Source organism: Durio zibethinus, chromosome 1 (genome assembly GCF_047325235.1).
Source record: "Durio zibethinus cultivar Kanyao isolate XHJ-2024 chromosome 1, ASM4732523v1, whole genome shotgun sequence".
Classification (NCBI taxonomy): domain Eukaryota; kingdom Viridiplantae; phylum Streptophyta; class Magnoliopsida; order Malvales; family Malvaceae; genus Durio; species Durio zibethinus.
Genome location: NC_143162.1, coordinates 2,654,852 through 2,671,314, shown reverse-complemented (window position 1 = coordinate 2,671,314; position 16,463 = coordinate 2,654,852). Strand labels below are relative to the sequence as shown.

Genomic DNA, 16,463 nt, shown 5'->3' with positions numbered 1-16,463 from the left:
ATTAATAATTTTATTGATTATTTTCAATGCATTGATTAAAAATATTATTTCATATAATAATATCAAAACGTGTTTTAAAGAAAAGACATTCATTAGCAAATTTCTTACTAATATATTTTAAATAAAAGGAATGTATATGATATAAAATAATCTTTTTATAAAAAAAATTAAAAAAAAAAGATCATGAACACTAAAAATGGGAACAAAATGTAATAAACAAGAATATATAATTTTTATAAAAAAATTAGACATACAATTAAATTTAACAAAAAATTTAAATTGAATTTATGCATCATTACTTAAAAAAATATTATTAATAATGAAAACAAAATATAAACTTAAAAAAAAAAAATTTAGTTTTTACGAAAAGAATCAGTTTTATCCTTTCCTTTTAAAAATAATAAATAAATACATTTTATTTTACTAAAAAAAATAAATATATACTTAATATAAATAAGAAAGAAAAAGGAAAAGGAAACCTCCATCGTTAAGAAACCAAAAAGTCAACCATAGACACCACTTAAAAAAGAAAAAAAAAACCTTACCTAACGTTCACCGCAAACCAACTGCCAGTCTGGTTCGTCCAATTAACAAATCTTCACAGTACATCATGCTGACCAAAAGAAATCAACGATCCAGATCACTCCTAAAAGTCAAAACAACCGTACGCAATCTCTCTTCCCGTCTCCAAATCTTCCCCGCCAAACACTTCGCCGTACATTTCCAGCACTCCTCTCTCTTCCAAAGCAAATGCAAATCCTGAAAATCTCCGCAATCTAAAAAATATATATTTAAATTATAAAAAACCTAATTTTTATTTTCTCTAAAATCGAAATCAGATGGAGATGATCCTGTGCAACCGGTTCATCGCACCCCTCTTGCTCCTGTCGTTGTGTCTGGTTGTTCCGTTGGCCGTTGCCAGCGACGTTAAATATTGCGGTTAGTCTCTCCAAACCCTAGCCCCACAGCTTAAATTTTTTGAAATTAAATTGATTTTATTGGCTGGAAATTGTATTATTGAATTCCCAAATTATGTTTAGTTTTGTTCAATATGAGAAATTGATTTACTGATATTGTTTTTAATTTTATTTGTGATGAATTAGCTCGCAATAATCGACATTGATTGTGTAATTAAAAAAAAAAAAACCAAAAACAAAAACCCTAATCATAATTTGAGGCTGATTTTTTTTTTTTACTAATGCAGATAAGAAAGCTGAGTATGATGTACAGGTTCAAGGAGTTGAGATTTCGCCTAACCCGATTGCAAGGGGGAAGCCTGCTACCTTTAGTATATCTGCAACTACAGGTAACTAATCAATGTTTTCCCATAATCTTTTTGTTGATTGATATAAAGTGTTGTGATTTGATGCTCGTGACCGTATGTGTTTGTATATAAATCATTGGTTTGTGGGGGTGTCTTGTGGTTCCAGAGCTTGATACCATTTATTATTGGTTAATCATATGATAGATTTGTGTCATGTCCGGTGATTGATAATGGTGATTGTAGCATGCAACCAAAAACAATGGTGTTTTTAGTTTTTGATTGAAGGTGGGTTGTGTTTTTCTATAATGATGTACAGGTGCAGCAATCGCTGGGGGGAAACTGGAGATTGAGGTTTCGTATTTTGGATGGTACATTCACAGTGAGACTCATGACCTTTGTGATGAGACATCTTGCCCTGTTTCTATTGGTGATTTTGTGGTTTCTCACTCACAAGTTTTGCCAGGATATACTCCCCCTGTAAGTCGTAACTTAATTTTTTACTAATCATTGATGAATAGTTGGATTTTTCCTTTTAGATGTTTGTTTGCACCAATGTTATTGCATAAGCAGAATAGCTTAAAAAGGCTTTGTTGCCAACTTATTTGTCTAGTTTTTGCTAAGTTTGCTCCATGTATAGGAATTAAGAGGGATGGAAAGAGGAGTTAAAAGAAAAAATACATACATACATACATACATATATATATATATATATATATATATATATAAAGGAAGAGGAGAAAAGCTTATCTTTTCCTTATTTTTTGTTGGAGTAAATAAAAAAAGGCAACAACTAAAAGGATTGAAGATCATAATGCAAATTTGAAAAACTAAAGTCAATGGTTGATCTTTTCCTTCTATTTTGATCTATGCAGAATCCTTTACTTTCTCTTCCCTCGTTGTATTTCCATCTACTAAGCAAATGAAATAATTCAGACTCCCAATATTTTAAGTTTTAACCACCTTTTCCTTCATTCCTTGTATTTTGGTTTTTGCAAGACTTATTTAGTCAGAGTGCAGTCACAGTTCTTTCAGAGTCCCTTTGGAACCAAGCCTTAAAAGATAAAAGTTTCACTTGTTGTTTTCATGTAGAATACTGTTGCATTTAGTTGTTTGTCTCTATCCCAAGCTTGGTTTCGTCAATTATGTTTTATTACAAGCTAACTCATGCAATATATGATTGCTAGTAAGCTTTACTTGCACCTGGCTGGTTCTTGCTGTTTATTCCCACTACTCAACTGTGATTTATGTATATTCCAAAAGCAAAAGAAAATTCGAAATTTCTGTGTGCATAATTTGTTAAAAATGGAACTTTTTTGACAAAGAAACTTGTGAGGGCTGCATTAAATTCCCTAGAAAATAATTGTTACATTACAACCTATGAAGAATAGTGTTATATGTGTTTTACTCATGCCCGTGCTTTAACGATCTGTTAGAAACTAAAAATATTCTGTTATGTGTGATAGCCAACGCTCATTGTTGTCACCACTATTGCATAACTTTTTTTAATTTGCACTGAGGTTGGTTAGGGTTGATTGCATGAGTACCATTGAATGTCTTAATAGAAAACATCATTTGCATTGTTCTAGTCGTGGAACATGATTTTGCTGACCCTTCATTTACTCTTCATATTTTAAGCTAAGAATAAGGTCCCAATTCTCTCTTTTACGGAACTTTGTTAAAGATAATACAAGAGAATGCTATCTTTTCAAGATTTTCACTTGTCCACAACATCTATGACTGATGCTTAATTGTTTATCTATTGAGGTTAGCATTTTGTCTATTGCTCAAATGTCCTCCATCATCTTCATATGTATTTGCTTTTTCTTAAATGACTGTTTGTTGAGAAGTCTCTAGCTTGCTTTTGTTTGTTTGATTGATCAGCAATGAAATTGAACAATGTAATTCCAATTGGCCTGTTGAGGTCAATGACATTATTTAGGTGTGATGTAATAAGGGATTTTCACTTCAATCTACAAAAAGAAATGCCACCATCATTTTTTTGCCCTTTGAATGATACCTCTGACAACTTTTAACCTTATGCAGGGCTCATACACTTTGAAGATGAAGATGCTCGATGCAAACAAGCATGAATTGACATGCATTAGTTTTGATTTTTATATCGGGTTTGCATCATCTGTGGCTGACAGTTAAACATCAGTATGCCTTTTTTTCATCCTTGTAAATTACTCTATATGCTGTATGTTCTGTATAACTTTGCTTATCCCAGTGAGTTCTGACTGGAAAACATTATAGCTATTATGTTGCCTATGGCATAGCGCATTGGTGGATGAAACCATTATCCGGTTCTTAATACAAATTGCCATCCAAATTCCTTAGGATAGTATGATCTAGGTTACCTCAGCGCCATTTCAGCGGGGAAGAACAGCTACTGTTGCCCATCCTAAATGTTGGCTGGAATTACAAAAGCCTAATTTTTGGGTTGAGAAAGGGTTCCTACTTAGTGGTTCAAAATTTAGAATCAAACTCAGTGCAAAGGTGACCACGGGTGCCCTATCAAATGGATTTCTCATTTCCAATTGATTACAATAAAAAAGAGTACAGCGGCCATTGCACGCTTGCCATAAATCATGACCGGTTCTTTCAGCCTCATTTCATGGTTGATATTTGGCTCATGTTTCCTCCCATCATCTTCGTTCATTGATTTCCAGAGCATCATTTGAATGTATAGCACCATGTTCTCAGTAAATGTTGGGCCATAAACTTTACCATAAGCAAATACAAGGAGCAAGTTCAGCTTTGGAATTTAAAGTCTAACTTGATTGATTGATTTCCTAGCACCAATTCGGAAGCATCTTGTTATCATAAATCTTACGGACCATCAACTTTTCAACGTTGATTTTTATTAATAAAGGATAAATACAGAGGATGAATCAACAATCAAAATGACGTAACCCCTAACCCATAAATGTTCCAACCCAAATTCAACAAACCAAAATATCACCCCCAAAAAAAATGCAATTCCACCATAGAGAGTCAGCTAAGTTGTAAGGAATTCAAGAGTTGGAGCTTTAAACTTCACTTAAGCCAATTATCGAACATGAAGTTTTTAAGTTAGCGCGAAAAGAGAATCAAAACTCGATTAAAGGAAACAAGATCAGCCCCATAACAGTAATCAACTCAACAACACATTATATGAACGGCAGTAGAATAAATCAAAGAAAAACCACAACATGAAAAATATCTTTGATCTGTGCCATTACATTAAAGTAGTATTAGGGCCATTATTATTATACTAATGATGACAGGAACACTGTTGTCATTTAAATTCTTCATTTTCTCTTCATACAAATTATTTCCTTCCAGGGAAGAAAAGTAGGGGAGGGGAATGAATGATGCATGTTCTTGCCCTTATGCCATGACGAGGCACCAAAATGTTGGTTATGGGTCAGTGGACTCCAATAGCAAAGGGGTACCCCACTCTCTCAGTTATCATTCAAAACTTTTAAAAGCAACAAACCCACAGCTTTTCAGTTTTCACTTTCCTGCCATTGGAAACCAAAAGAGAAACCCCATCCTCCGATTGTCCTCTCTCCAATATCTGCTCTCTTGTCGTTCTCATTAAAGTTTCACTCCCTTCCATGCTATACCTTCTCAATTCTTTTAAGTGGTGCCATTGCATGTGACAGGATTTCTTGTATGAGATCACTATAAAGAGATGAAAGGCATGAAGGGAAGATTTCTAAAGAAACTCAAATTTATTCCTACTATCAGGACTTTGAAACAAGGCTTAGTCCTTCAGCTTAATCCCCAGCACACCTTCTCTAATCAAAATTGCCATAACCTATCAGTTTACGAGGAGCAAGACTGCAAAAGCAACATTAATCTCCCAGAACCAGTAGTTGATTTTAAAGATCAAAAGGATGAAGAAACGGAATTGGAATCCGAAGTAGGAGACCAAGATAAAGTTACAACCTGCGTAGAGTTCAAGGACATAGTGGCCACGGAGCATAATTCTGATCAGCTTCCAATTTCCTCGGAGATCATTGTCAAGGATGATAGCATACCTGAAGTGAAGGCTGACACTGATGAACACCCATATTTAACAGATTTTGAAGAGAAATGTCCACCAGGTGGAGAAGAGTCAGTGATTTTCTATACAACAAGCTTGAGAGGGGTAAGAAAAACATTTGAAGATTGCAGCAGTATCAGGTTTCTTTTAGACAGTTTCAAGATATTGGTCCATGAGAGAGATGTTTCAATGGACACAGAATTCAGGGAAGAATTATGGAGGATATTGGGTGGCAGAGTGATCCCTCCAAAGCTGTTCATCAAGGGCAGATACATAGGAGGAGCTGATGAAGTTGTTGGACTTCACGAGCAAGGAAAGCTGAAGAAACTCTTGGAAGGGATACCTTCAGGCCTCCCCAACTGCCCCTGTACTGGTTGTGCCAATATGCGGTTCCTGGTTTGCTCAAACTGCAATGGCAGCCGAAAGGTTTATGCAGAAAAGGAAGGTGATGATTTGTGCATGAAATGCCCCGATTGTAATGAGAATGGATTGGTCAAATGCCCTATTTGCTGCTGAAATCTTTACATTCAATAATTTTGTACCCTTCTTTGATGTTGTATATTTTCCTTGCCTTGTCTAACATATTCCTACTTAGAATCAAATTGCTGCAGTTTCAAGTCCCATTCGCAGGTCTCAGATTAATCCATATGGATGAAGAAAATGAAGAACCGCGTATCAATTTCCTTCAACTGATATAACAATGGGCTAAATTATGCAGTCTTTGTTATCAAGATCTGATTTTCTCTTTCATTTCTTTCCTTGATCAGCTTCTGTTACGTCTTTTTCGTGTCACAGGACTTTGAAATTTGTATGGTAGTGCTTGGAAATCGATTTTTGGAATGCTATTGTCACGGTAACATGTTTGATTCTTGTGCTCACTTTCTAAAATTTAGCTTGTTTAATGACCTTTTAACTTTTCCTTTTTCTTTCCTTTTGTCATCTTTTACTTCGTCTTTTTCTTTCTTCATATTAATGCATGTAATGCAAAGGCTTAATTTAACTTCTATCCTTAATTTTAGGATAAAAGTTTTAACAAAGTTGGTATCAATCAATAGCTTAAAAACCAGCATTTTTACTTTCTAAAAGAGTTAGGAGCATTAAAAGACTAAATCAAAATTATTCATAAAATTATTTTTAAGATATGATATCTGACAAATTTAAAATTTAAACTTCAACATTTATAATTTTCTTTTTTATCCTCAAATTATCATCTAATTTGTACATTTTAAAAAATAATAATAAATTGGCCATTACTAACCAACTCCTTTTCACTTTCTTTTTTACTTTCTTCTTCCAAAAGTAAAAATAAAGTCAGGTCTTTATCAAACCAAACCTAAATAATTTATGAGCTAAAATGTTTTTAAGATAAAAACAACATTTCTGAATGTTTGGTAATGTGAAATGAACCAAAGAAGCATGGAAAAGGATATGTGGGGTTTGAGAAAAATAGAAGAAACTATCCAAAGTGCTTTGTTGATGGAGGTTGGAAGGTTGACAAATTTTATGTCATCATCTAGATGAGACTGGAATGATTAGTAGGGAAAACTAGGCACATGGCTCTTCCTTAATATGTGGATAAAATTTTAGAGAGGAATCAAAAAGTGATTATACCAAAGAAAAACGTGTTAAACTTAATTTTTTTTTTTTTAGTTCTTAACTTGTCTTTAACTTTCTTATCTTATTATATATTTGACTAAAAAATATATTATTATAGACATTCATTTATATATGGAGTTTTCATATTGATTTTATTTTTTGTTACTAGTATTATATTACTATAGTATAATATATTATATTATAGTACGATTATATTATATTATATTATGTTATTATTTTTATTATTATTATTATAGTATAGTATATTATATTATTAATTTTCTTTCTTTCCCTTTTTTCAATCAGTAGCGAGAATTAAGAAACTAAATTTTCAATCAGCTGAATCAGGGGAATCTAATCTACATAGTCAACCATAATGAAATCAAAGGATTTTTTGTTTAATCTAAAAAAATCAGCAAAAACTTAAACCTAAAATCAAGTTCGGGCATAATTCAATCCCAAGATTCAAGCTTGGATTAGTTTTATCCGATCTTTAAAAACTCTCTTAAAGATGCCTATAAATTGAACAAAAGACCAGAAGAACAAGATAGGAGGATTTGGTGGGAAGAAAGACTCAGTGTTGGGGTTGTAAAAATTTTTTGGGTTTAGTTTCTGGGTTGGAAGAGCCTGGATTTATAGATTCTTAGTTTAGTTTAAAGTTTTCGATTTTTCGTTTTGGCGTACTAGGATTGTGATTTTGGGATTTTTAGATTCGAGGTTGGAATTCTAAAGTTTTTTTTAAAGAATCTAAAAAAAAATCTGGAAAAATCTGGTTTGGGGATCAATTTTTAAATTTTTTTGGTTAAATTTTTTTACAGGGTTTGAGTTTTTCAACCAATTTTTAATCAGTTTTTCAGAAACTAATGAGTTTTTCAATTTTCGGTTGAATGTTTTTATTTTTCCTAAAGTCAGAGAATTTTCAGTTAGAGAAAAATGGGAGCAGGGAGTTTCTGAAGATAAAATGAGGAATTTGGCTTTTATAAGATTTCAAAATGGTGTCATTTTTTAGTGCTTAGATCCGTGTGTAACTCAAATAGGATCCTCACCCAACCCGTGATTCAGCCCAACTCAATCAAATGTTTTTTTTTTTTAATTTTAATTTTAATTTTTGATTTATTTTATATTTTAATTTTTTATTATTTATTTTATCTTACTGATTTTTATTATTTATTTATTTTTATTGAGTAACTTATTATTTATTAAATATTTTGTAAAAATTCATTTTTATTTATAGAAAACAAAAATAAAAAATTAAATAAATCTTTTTAAATAAATTTATGAATTTTATCAAATTTTTTGAAAAATTTTCGTGGATTTAAATTTTATAGAATCAACCAAACTATTGAAAATTTTTATAAATATATTTCAAAAAAAATAAAAAAAATAAAATTTATCTTACAAAATTATTGGAAGACTGTTTCTTAAATTAAGTCTTACCAAACTATTTGAAGATTTAATGAACTTTCTCAAAAGAATGAAATTTTTATAAATATTTTCAAACAAAATTGAGAGATCTGCCTCAAAATAAATCCTACTAAATTATTGAAAGATTTTTCTAATTTTTTTAAATAAAATATAGTAATAAATCTGATAACAGAGCCTTTTCAGGATAAAATACTAGTTTTCATGAATACTCTTGAAGTAATAGAATTTTCTTAAATTATTATAAAACTATTTAGGTAATTTTAGGATTAAGTTTTAATATTAAATATTGTGGCAAATTACCAACATGTTAAAAGCTTGGATAATTTAAAATCAAACTGATATAATCTTTTAATGGGCATTGTAAATGTGCTATAACCTTCATCACATATAACCGTATTTTCGAACCTAAAATCTGATTTCCTGAATTATAATTTACTATTTAAATATATCTAAGTCAATCTTATGACTCTTCTTTAAATATGACAAATTTGATCGACTGATCAATTACACCTAAATAAAAAAAATTGATGATGACTCTCATTAAATCATGTTTAGTAATAGGTCAATGAATCTATATATTATGATAATTATATGTTTAAATTCTCTCGAACCTATAACTTATAAGTGTTAACCTCAATAAGATATTAACTGATTCAAGGGATAGTTGATAATGTGTGAATTTTAACTTGATTAATTTAAAATTATTTTTAAAAGATGTCATTTAATAATTAGAAAGGATAATTTTATTCACATTTTTTAATTTTTTATATCTTTGTTTTAAATTATTTTTAATTAGAATTATTTAATTATTTTTTTATGCATACCTTCCACTTTTAAGCTTTCAAATTTGTAAGCTTGAATTTTTTATAGTCTTTTGATTAGCAAATTTAAAAATTTTTAAAAATCTTTAAATTTACATATTTGAAAACTTAAAAATTTTTACAGGACAATTTTTTCTTAAATAATTTTTTTTTCAAATCTTAAATATAATTTTTTAATTTATCGGATATGAAAATTTAGTAAATTATATAACTTATTAAATATGTATTTTTGAAAATTTTAAAATTAAAATGAGAAAATAATTAAGTAATTTACTTAAAATTAAAAAAAAAAGTTAGATATGAAAGAAAAAAAATGTTTAGAACCTCTTAAGACATAATTCAAGTTTTAATATATATATATATATATATATATTTTTTGTATTCCTAAACTGCAGTATAAAAAAAATTGTGACCGTAGCACCTTACGAATCATTTTCACTAGCAGCTTTACCGTAAAAGAGCAAAGACACAGCTCCCTTCATTTACATAGTCAGCTTTGAGTAATGCTAGTGTTTTCTAAGATTAACGTTTAAAGTTGGAATCCCCTGTTTCCCTTTACTTCTTTATATAAAAATAGCAGTTGACTTGTTAAATTTTATCATTGACATTGCTGACTTCATTTTAACTCGATCTTGGAGTCACTGAATCCTAGCTATATAAGACTAACTGAAATAAATCTAGAATCCATAATTTCTTTATAAATAAAGCAAGTTGAAATGGGAAAGATTTCTTTTTCTTTTTCATTTAATCAATGTCTTGAATCATTGAATCAAAATTGAAAACCCTAACCCAGCATTTTTCTTATAAATAAAATTTGATGCCTTGAAAACTTTCTTTTTCTTTTATGCCGTGTAAAGATTTAAAAAAAAAAAAAAAAGAAGACATAATTTCAAATTTAACTCAATTAATTTATATTGAGATTCTATAAAAAAACAAAAAAAACAAAAAAAAATTGGATAGGACTTAAGATAACTCTTATGTTTAACTGATTGAACTGGATATGAACTTTAAATATATATATATATATAGGGGACTGAATGGGGGTTTAAAGTTGTAACAGGCTTGGGGCCTTACGCTACGTTTATAAACATGCCTGAAATTAGCCCAATATTAAACAATTGTAAGCGACGTTAGCCATCAAAAAGAGTCAAGTAGACAGCTGCTAATTTTACACTTAAAAACAGGTTCATAGTCTCTTAAGCCAAGGACCATGACAGAATTTAACGTCAAATCTTTTTATAATCAAAGCCCTTGTGTTTTAGTTTGCTTTTGGCAAAGCATGCAAATCCCCCCCCCCTCCCCCGGCATGCGCCATTGATTGTCATTCTTTTGAGTAATTTAGCTTTAAAGGCTACACGTTTTAGGATAAAGTCAATCTAATGTCTGTTAGGGCAGGTCAAATTCCTCTCCTTTCCTCGTGGTTATCATTGCCGTTATCCTTGAGTGCAAATAAGGCAAAGGAACTCCATGAAGCTTGTTGACATCTTTGATTAATTCCAAGCAGAGGTTAACCGGAAAAATGAATGTTTGAAGTTTGAACCATTCTAAAAGAATAAAATATATTTAAAAAGGATATATCCTCAACGTGCAGTGTAGGGGTCTTGAAAAGCAAACCTTAGCTCAACATTTGGCATAATAATTCAACTTGGTCACAATGTTATGGCAGATAAAAGCTGTCGAGGGAATCAAAACTGGAACTTCAGAAGGAAAGTTTCTTCTCAAAAAGGACCATACGTTTCAAAGAATCTTGTTCTCTGCCCTCAAGACCAACCTTGAAAAGTTCTGCTTTGCCTTGTGCAGGATACAGCGAATATGATAAGAAAAAAAAAATGGGTTCATGAATTATGTACAGCTACTATTAGATTCTAACTTTAAAAGCACATGCTCTGATCATAGTCATCAGCTTAATCATATGGGAAACTGGAACCAGGCAAATCACGTACAGATCGATTAGATTTTCTTTCACCCTCAGTCTGCAAAAGTACCAAGCGCTGGAACTGTAGAACAGAAGAATATCTTGACAATTGGAAACGGCGTTTGGCGCAAACAAAGTTAAAAGATACAGAAAATTACAGCCAAATGCATGGTAACACGTAAAAAACCTGTTCCCTAGAAAGACAGCAAATGGGAAAGTGAAGCAACTAAAAAATAGGCCAATAGACACAAATTTAACTCAAGGTCCCCAACATACGAGAAAAATAATGTTGTATTTTCGAGCCAACTTAGGAGAAACAGAACTCTATTCGCCAAACTGATTGACAAAAGCTCAAACAGGTTAAAACCCATGCACATCATAAGATACCCATAGTAAAAGAAAGAAAACAAGTTAGAGTAATCACACTTTCCTAGAATTTACAGCAAGTCTCTATGCAGCAACTTCAGTTAATGAAACTTCGACCGACATGGCTGTTGTCATTGGAGTAGCACAAATCTCAGGTATTGGTTGCAAGAACTCGGTATACTGGAATTCAATCTGGAGTCGGTGATGTAGCGGTGTTGATGCCATTAAACCCTTCTTGATGTCTGCCTGCAACTCCCTAATAGGTATAGCAGCCAAGAAGCTCTTTATATATTCCTTGCAGGACTCTTTTCCGTGGCAAACAACCTCCTCCTCACTGTCCTCACTCTTGATTGATTCCTCAGGTTTGGTTACTACAGCCCCTGCAACAGAACCCTCCTCCTTCCCATTGACCCGTTGAACCTGTGAATTTTTAGGTTCAGCTGCAGCTGTTGCTATCTGCTGATCACCAGCTAACTTATCATCTGATGATTGAGCCACATTTGGTAGCTTGTGAATTACTGTATTTCTGTCAAATTTCAAGATGTAAGCTTGATTGCATCCCTCGTAAAGCCTCTCTCCTAATGTGTCAATGATGTAGTAAGCTTCTGGTTCAACCTTAAGGACAAAAAAATGGTCATTCCAACTAACAATGTAAACCTGAGGTTCAGCACTGTTTGGACATTCTGCAGCAACACGACTAATCTCATCCCAGATGTTATCAAAAGACATTGCACCATGCAAAAAGTCAAACCTTCCCTCGTCCATCCCCTCTGGATGGAAAAACCCAATAAAGGACTTCCTTGGCACTACAGAAAGAGGACGTATTTTTGCTTGGAGAACCGTCTCAAGATCAAAGTGCTTGTCAGGGAATCGCTCCCTATAGGCTTCATTCTCACAGAGGTTCCTCCATTCCAATGACCCTTCTCTGATCAAGCTATCAAATTGAGACTTAATAGGCATTAGGTCACGGTTGTTCTGAAACCAATCAGCAATAACAGCAACAAGAGCCGTACATGCGCTCTGACCAGCTGCTCGTTCACTCCGTTGATCAATAGAAGCAAAAAAGACCTGTGCTTGAAGCTTCATGTGTCCATCACGGCTTACCACTTCTTTCTGTTCCCAACTGCCAATAGCAAAACTATCTTCCCCAAATTCAGAAACCGAGGAACGATTAGCAGATGAATCTTCATCTGTCTTGTGCCACTGCCAAAATAAATGATGGTTTTATTTAGAACTTAATATATTTTACTCAGGTAATAATTGTGAAGAAACAAATAATTGGAGTTGATAATACCACAATAGTTCTTAACATATAGCCCAACAAAGGTATTGGAAAAGTAACAGTCATTGAAGAAGGGGACCATTCAAATTAGATGAGATGATTAAACATGTGAATTATTATGTTAACGAATGATATCCAAATCCCCAATCAGATACATATACACATACATCTTTGCAGGTGCATGAATTCATAAGAAAAATCAGGTGATAAATTGACAAAACTCAGGACTAATAATAAAAAAATGTCAGTGTCTATGTAATCCGATTAGGCTATGTTAGAGAATTGATGATCAGAAAGAAAATCATAAAAAAAAACTAGGGTGTGCTTTTTCCTTTTCTTCAGTATGATTGCAGACATAGACATTATATGTAAATAAAACTAAAAAGTCAAGAATTTATTCTTACCCCAAGGGAAAGAGATTCATCAGAGCTAAGCTGACGGCGGTCAAAATCAATGTCATCCCCACCTTCTTCCCCATAGGCTTTCTTTAACAATGGTTCCCCTTTCACTTTAGGAGACCTAAAACTCAGCTTCCTTTTTCTCCAAGACAAAATGCTGCGCTTGGAACTCTGCAGCAGGGATGGCTCTGACACTGATGCAGCAGAATCCTCAACATTTGAGCAGCCAACATCAGATTTTCGATTGCTGTAGTATACCCAGTCCTCACCTTCCTCACTGACCCTCATGCTGGAGTAAAATGATCCTCCAGCATAATTTGCATATGCCAAGGTACCATAACTAAAGGACTTCCTGACAGCAGAATCATCCTTTACCTCATCAGATTCTCCTTCCTCAGAGCCGTCAACTGAATCTGTGTCCAATGGATACTCACCGTCATCACTCCTGGCAGAACACCTTCCATCACTGCCATCGTCCTCTCGACAGGCTTTTTTCGCTCTCCTGGCAGACACATACTCTGTAAATATTTTCACCTTTCTAAGACCAGCTTTAATTGCAGAAACCTCATCCTTTTCCATTGTGACAGTTTCTCCAGACCGGAGAGGTGATGCAACAGGCACTAACGCTGTCTGTACTGGCTCGATGGTTTCTTGAGCAGTTCTTAATTCCAACATGCTAAGTGATATCTACATGATGAATGAAAACTTAAAATTAGAATGTCTAAACCCTAAAGAAAACTGATTAATAACATAGTAGAGTTCTGAATTATAAATTTTAGAAGGCACATACGCAGAGTTGGGGACCAGGCTCAGCAGCGCCAGTAGAGAGTGCGAGAGGTATGTTTAACTCAAACTCTTTCTGGTCAGCAGCAGAAGCATATTCAGCAAGATTCAATGAGGCTGTCCCAAGAACAGGAAACTTGTTCTTTTGTCCCTGGTTCAAGCCCTGTATCAAGAAAGATAACTTCTTGAAACCAAAACTAGTAGAATATTGACAAAAATAAGACTACAAAAATATAATGATAAACAAGTTCTGGAGGTAAAAATCCATTTGCCTCCCATGATCAGCATGAAAAGAGAAAACTAATCTGCCATGGTTTCTACCTATTTTGTTTAATAAACCTAAACCACCCAAAAAGTTCCAATATTTTCTATGGAATGAAATTAGCAATCCTTCAAAATATCAACCAACTCTCCAACAGTCAACTGACTCAAAGAAACAAGACAACCAGTCTAATTATCTTGAAAAGATATTCAATTCAACCAAATTAATAGTACAAATGATTCTAAACTAAATCCAATCTTATGAATTTGTACAGAACATAGATCAGTTCAGAAAATCTTCATCCAAATTTCAGACCAATCAGACAACCAAAATAACAGACCCATGAAAATGCAGAAAACATAATAAAAATTCATAGAAATAAACAAAAAAAAAAAATCCCTACAAATCCAATAAATTTTAAACACCCAAAACCCAAAAGGCCAACACTTTGAAAGCCTAAACCCATAAAATTCTCAACAATTTTATTATTTAAAAAAATGAAAGAAAAACTTAATTTTCTAAAAACCCAGAAAAATAAAAAATAAAAATAAAAAAAGATAACAAAAAAGAAATTTGTTCTCGTGAGACTTACATTCAAGACAGAGAAAGCGATCTCCCAAGGATGAAACACATTCTCTTTATAAGCCGACAAGCTACAAAGGGTTTGAAACTCCTCATCCCATACAACGACGCCGTTCTCGTCAACGCTGTCGACTACTTTGGTGAAATTCCTCTTAACCGTTCGCCTTAAAGAACTGAGGGAAGCCTTTGGGCCTTTCCATCGAATCTCGACCGATAGTTGCTCCGGCTTCTCCCCACCTTCCCCTACCAGATCCCACCCTTCTAAACTTCTTACAATTAACTTCACCTCGTACTTTTTTGAAACCAGAGGCGGCCATGGCCGCCACCTCATCATCTTTACCACCATTTTCAAACAAAAAACCCAGAATAAAAAACAACCTTATATGCCTCGAATTGTTAATATTCTCGAAAAACCCAAAGAAACTCAGAAATTCTATTTCTTTCTTTCTGGGTTTTTTTACAAAAAATAAACCCAAAAAAAGACGAAAAGAAAGAAACAATCTTGGGATTCTTGAATTAAAATATAGAAGAAAAGAAAACAAGAAAAGGGTAGATAATCAAAGGGATCAAAAATGGAGGATTAATTGTTAGAAGGGGAATTGATTTGATTTTGAAGAACCAAAAAATAAAAGAAAACCTCTTGGGACAAAGACAGAAGGGGAAGGGTGCTTTTATAATATAAATTTAGAATGATAAAGGGAGAGAAAAAGAAAAAGAGAGAGTGAACGTTGAAAGGCGAATGAAGATTGACGAATACAGAGAGAGAGAGAGAGAGAGAGAGAGAGAGGGCTTAAGGCTTAGGGGTTAAAAGGTTAACTAGGGTTACAGGAGACGGAGACAGAGACAAAGGGTTCAACTTTAAAGCGAGTAAACCAAAGAGAGAGAGAGAGAGAAAGAAAGACAGGTAGTGAGAGGTATTCTTGTGGCATCGTCGGGTGGCCGGATGTAACGGCGTAATAACGAGGTAGTTGACCTCCGTTTTTCTTTCGTCGTTGGATTTGGTTTTGGTTTTTTATTTTAGAGGAGACTCCATTTTATCCAAACTACCTTTTTATCCGCTTTGGCTTTTGTTTTTCCTTTTATGCCCTTGTATTGTTTATTTAATTCTTTAATTTATTCTTTTTATATCTCCTTTTTGTTTTTTTTTCAATTTTTTTATTGATAATATTGATAGTATTTTTTTAAAATAGCTATTATTATTATTTTGGTAATCATAAAAATCAATTTTTTTTATCAACAAGCTTTATCGAAACTTTAAAATTCAAATTCCATTCTTAGAATCACCATTTGAGTTTTGCTTATCTGGTTGTATACAAGCTTTAATTAATTTATTTGTTTAATTTAAATTATTATTTTATATAATATGTAAATACTTTACTATGGTTTCAAATATTCAAAAAATATTATTATTGTGATTTTTTAAAAAATCTTATGTACGAAGAAATAATATTTTTTTTCAAATTAAACTATATATATTGCTTATAAGATAAGTGTTTGACATATAATTTTATAATATTTTTTATATAAATTTGCAAAAAAAAAAAAACACTAAAGTCTGATTTTTTTTATTTAAAAAAGTAAGGCACAACTATAAATTTTTGTAGAGGATTACACGTGGTGCTAAATGTGAACAGCTAGACGTGAACATGTGCATTCATAATATTTCCATTATATTAAGACTTAATCAGCATTATGTTCACACTATTAGTATGCTTAAAATATTTGCATATAATTTGACA

General features: G+C 32.6%; 3 protein-coding genes across 4 annotated transcripts; 2 read left to right on the top strand and 1 right to left on the bottom strand.

Moving 5' to 3' along the window:
* Positions 1–707: 707 nt before the first annotated feature.
* Positions 708–3,581, top strand: LOC111311642 (Immunoglobulin E-set superfamily protein). Its single transcript, XM_022911203.2, has 4 exons — positions 708–939; positions 1,205–1,306; positions 1,581–1,741; positions 3,308–3,581. The coding sequence occupies exons 1-4, from the start codon at positions 840–842 to the stop codon at positions 3,413–3,415; spliced, it is 471 nt and encodes a 156-aa protein (XP_022766938.1). The 5' UTR covers positions 708–839; the 3' UTR covers positions 3,416–3,581.
* Positions 3,582–4,798: 1,217 nt separating this feature from the next.
* LOC111311641 (Glutaredoxin family protein) lies at positions 4,799–5,959 on the top strand. Its single transcript, XM_022911202.2, has one exon. It carries the CDS (start codon positions 4,941–4,943, stop codon positions 5,808–5,810), a length of 870 nt encoding a protein of 289 aa, XP_022766937.1. The 5' UTR covers positions 4,799–4,940; the 3' UTR covers positions 5,811–5,959.
* Positions 5,960–11,269: 5,310 nt separating this feature from the next.
* On the bottom strand, positions 11,270–15,743 carry LOC111311640 (uncharacterized). 2 transcript variants are annotated; one of them, XM_022911199.2, is made up of 4 exons: positions 14,735–15,743; positions 13,888–14,043; positions 13,104–13,784; positions 11,270–12,620 (listed from the first exon to the last, which is right to left on the bottom strand). In XM_022911199.2, the coding sequence occupies exons 1-4, from the start codon at positions 15,068–15,070 to the stop codon at positions 11,502–11,504; spliced, it is 2,292 nt and encodes a 763-aa protein (XP_022766934.1). In that variant the 5' UTR covers positions 15,071–15,743; the 3' UTR covers positions 11,270–11,501. The 2 variants fall into 2 exon arrangements, with proteins under 2 accessions (XP_022766934.1, XP_022766935.1); XM_022911200.2 differs by lacking the exon at positions 13,888–14,043 and having other exon boundaries at positions 14,735–15,651.
* Positions 15,744–16,463: the final 720 nt, after the last annotated feature.

What these genes read in the sequence shown, in the direction of transcription:
- LOC111311642 (XM_022911203.2), top strand. Translation starts at nt 840, where the DNA reads ATGGAGATGATCCTGTGCAACCGGTTCATCGCACCCCTCTTGCTCCTG. An exon ending in CAGCGACGTTAAATATTGCG is followed by an intron (nt 940 to 1,204) that starts GTTAGTCTCTCC and finishes TTACTAATGCAG; the next exon opens with ATAAGAAAGCTGAGTATGAT. An exon ending in TGCCAGGATATACTCCCCCT is followed by an intron (nt 1,742 to 3,307) that starts GTAAGTCGTAAC and finishes AACCTTATGCAG; the next exon opens with GGCTCATACACTTTGAAGAT.
- LOC111311641 (XM_022911202.2), top strand. Translation starts at nt 4,941, where the DNA reads ATGAAAGGCATGAAGGGAAGATTTCTAAAGAAACTCAAATTTATTCCT.
- LOC111311640 (XM_022911199.2), bottom strand. Translation starts at nt 15,070, where the DNA reads ATGGTGGTAAAGATGATGAGGTGGCGGCCATGGCCGCCTCTGGTTTCA. An exon ending in AGCCTGGTCCCCAACTCTGC is followed by an intron (nt 13,785 to 13,887) that starts GTATGTGCCTTC and finishes TTCATCATGTAG; the next exon opens with ATATCACTTAGCATGTTGGA. An exon ending in ATGAATCTCTTTCCCTTGGG is followed by an intron (nt 12,621 to 13,103) that starts GTAAGAATAAAT and finishes TTATTTTGGCAG; the next exon opens with TGGCACAAGACAGATGAAGA.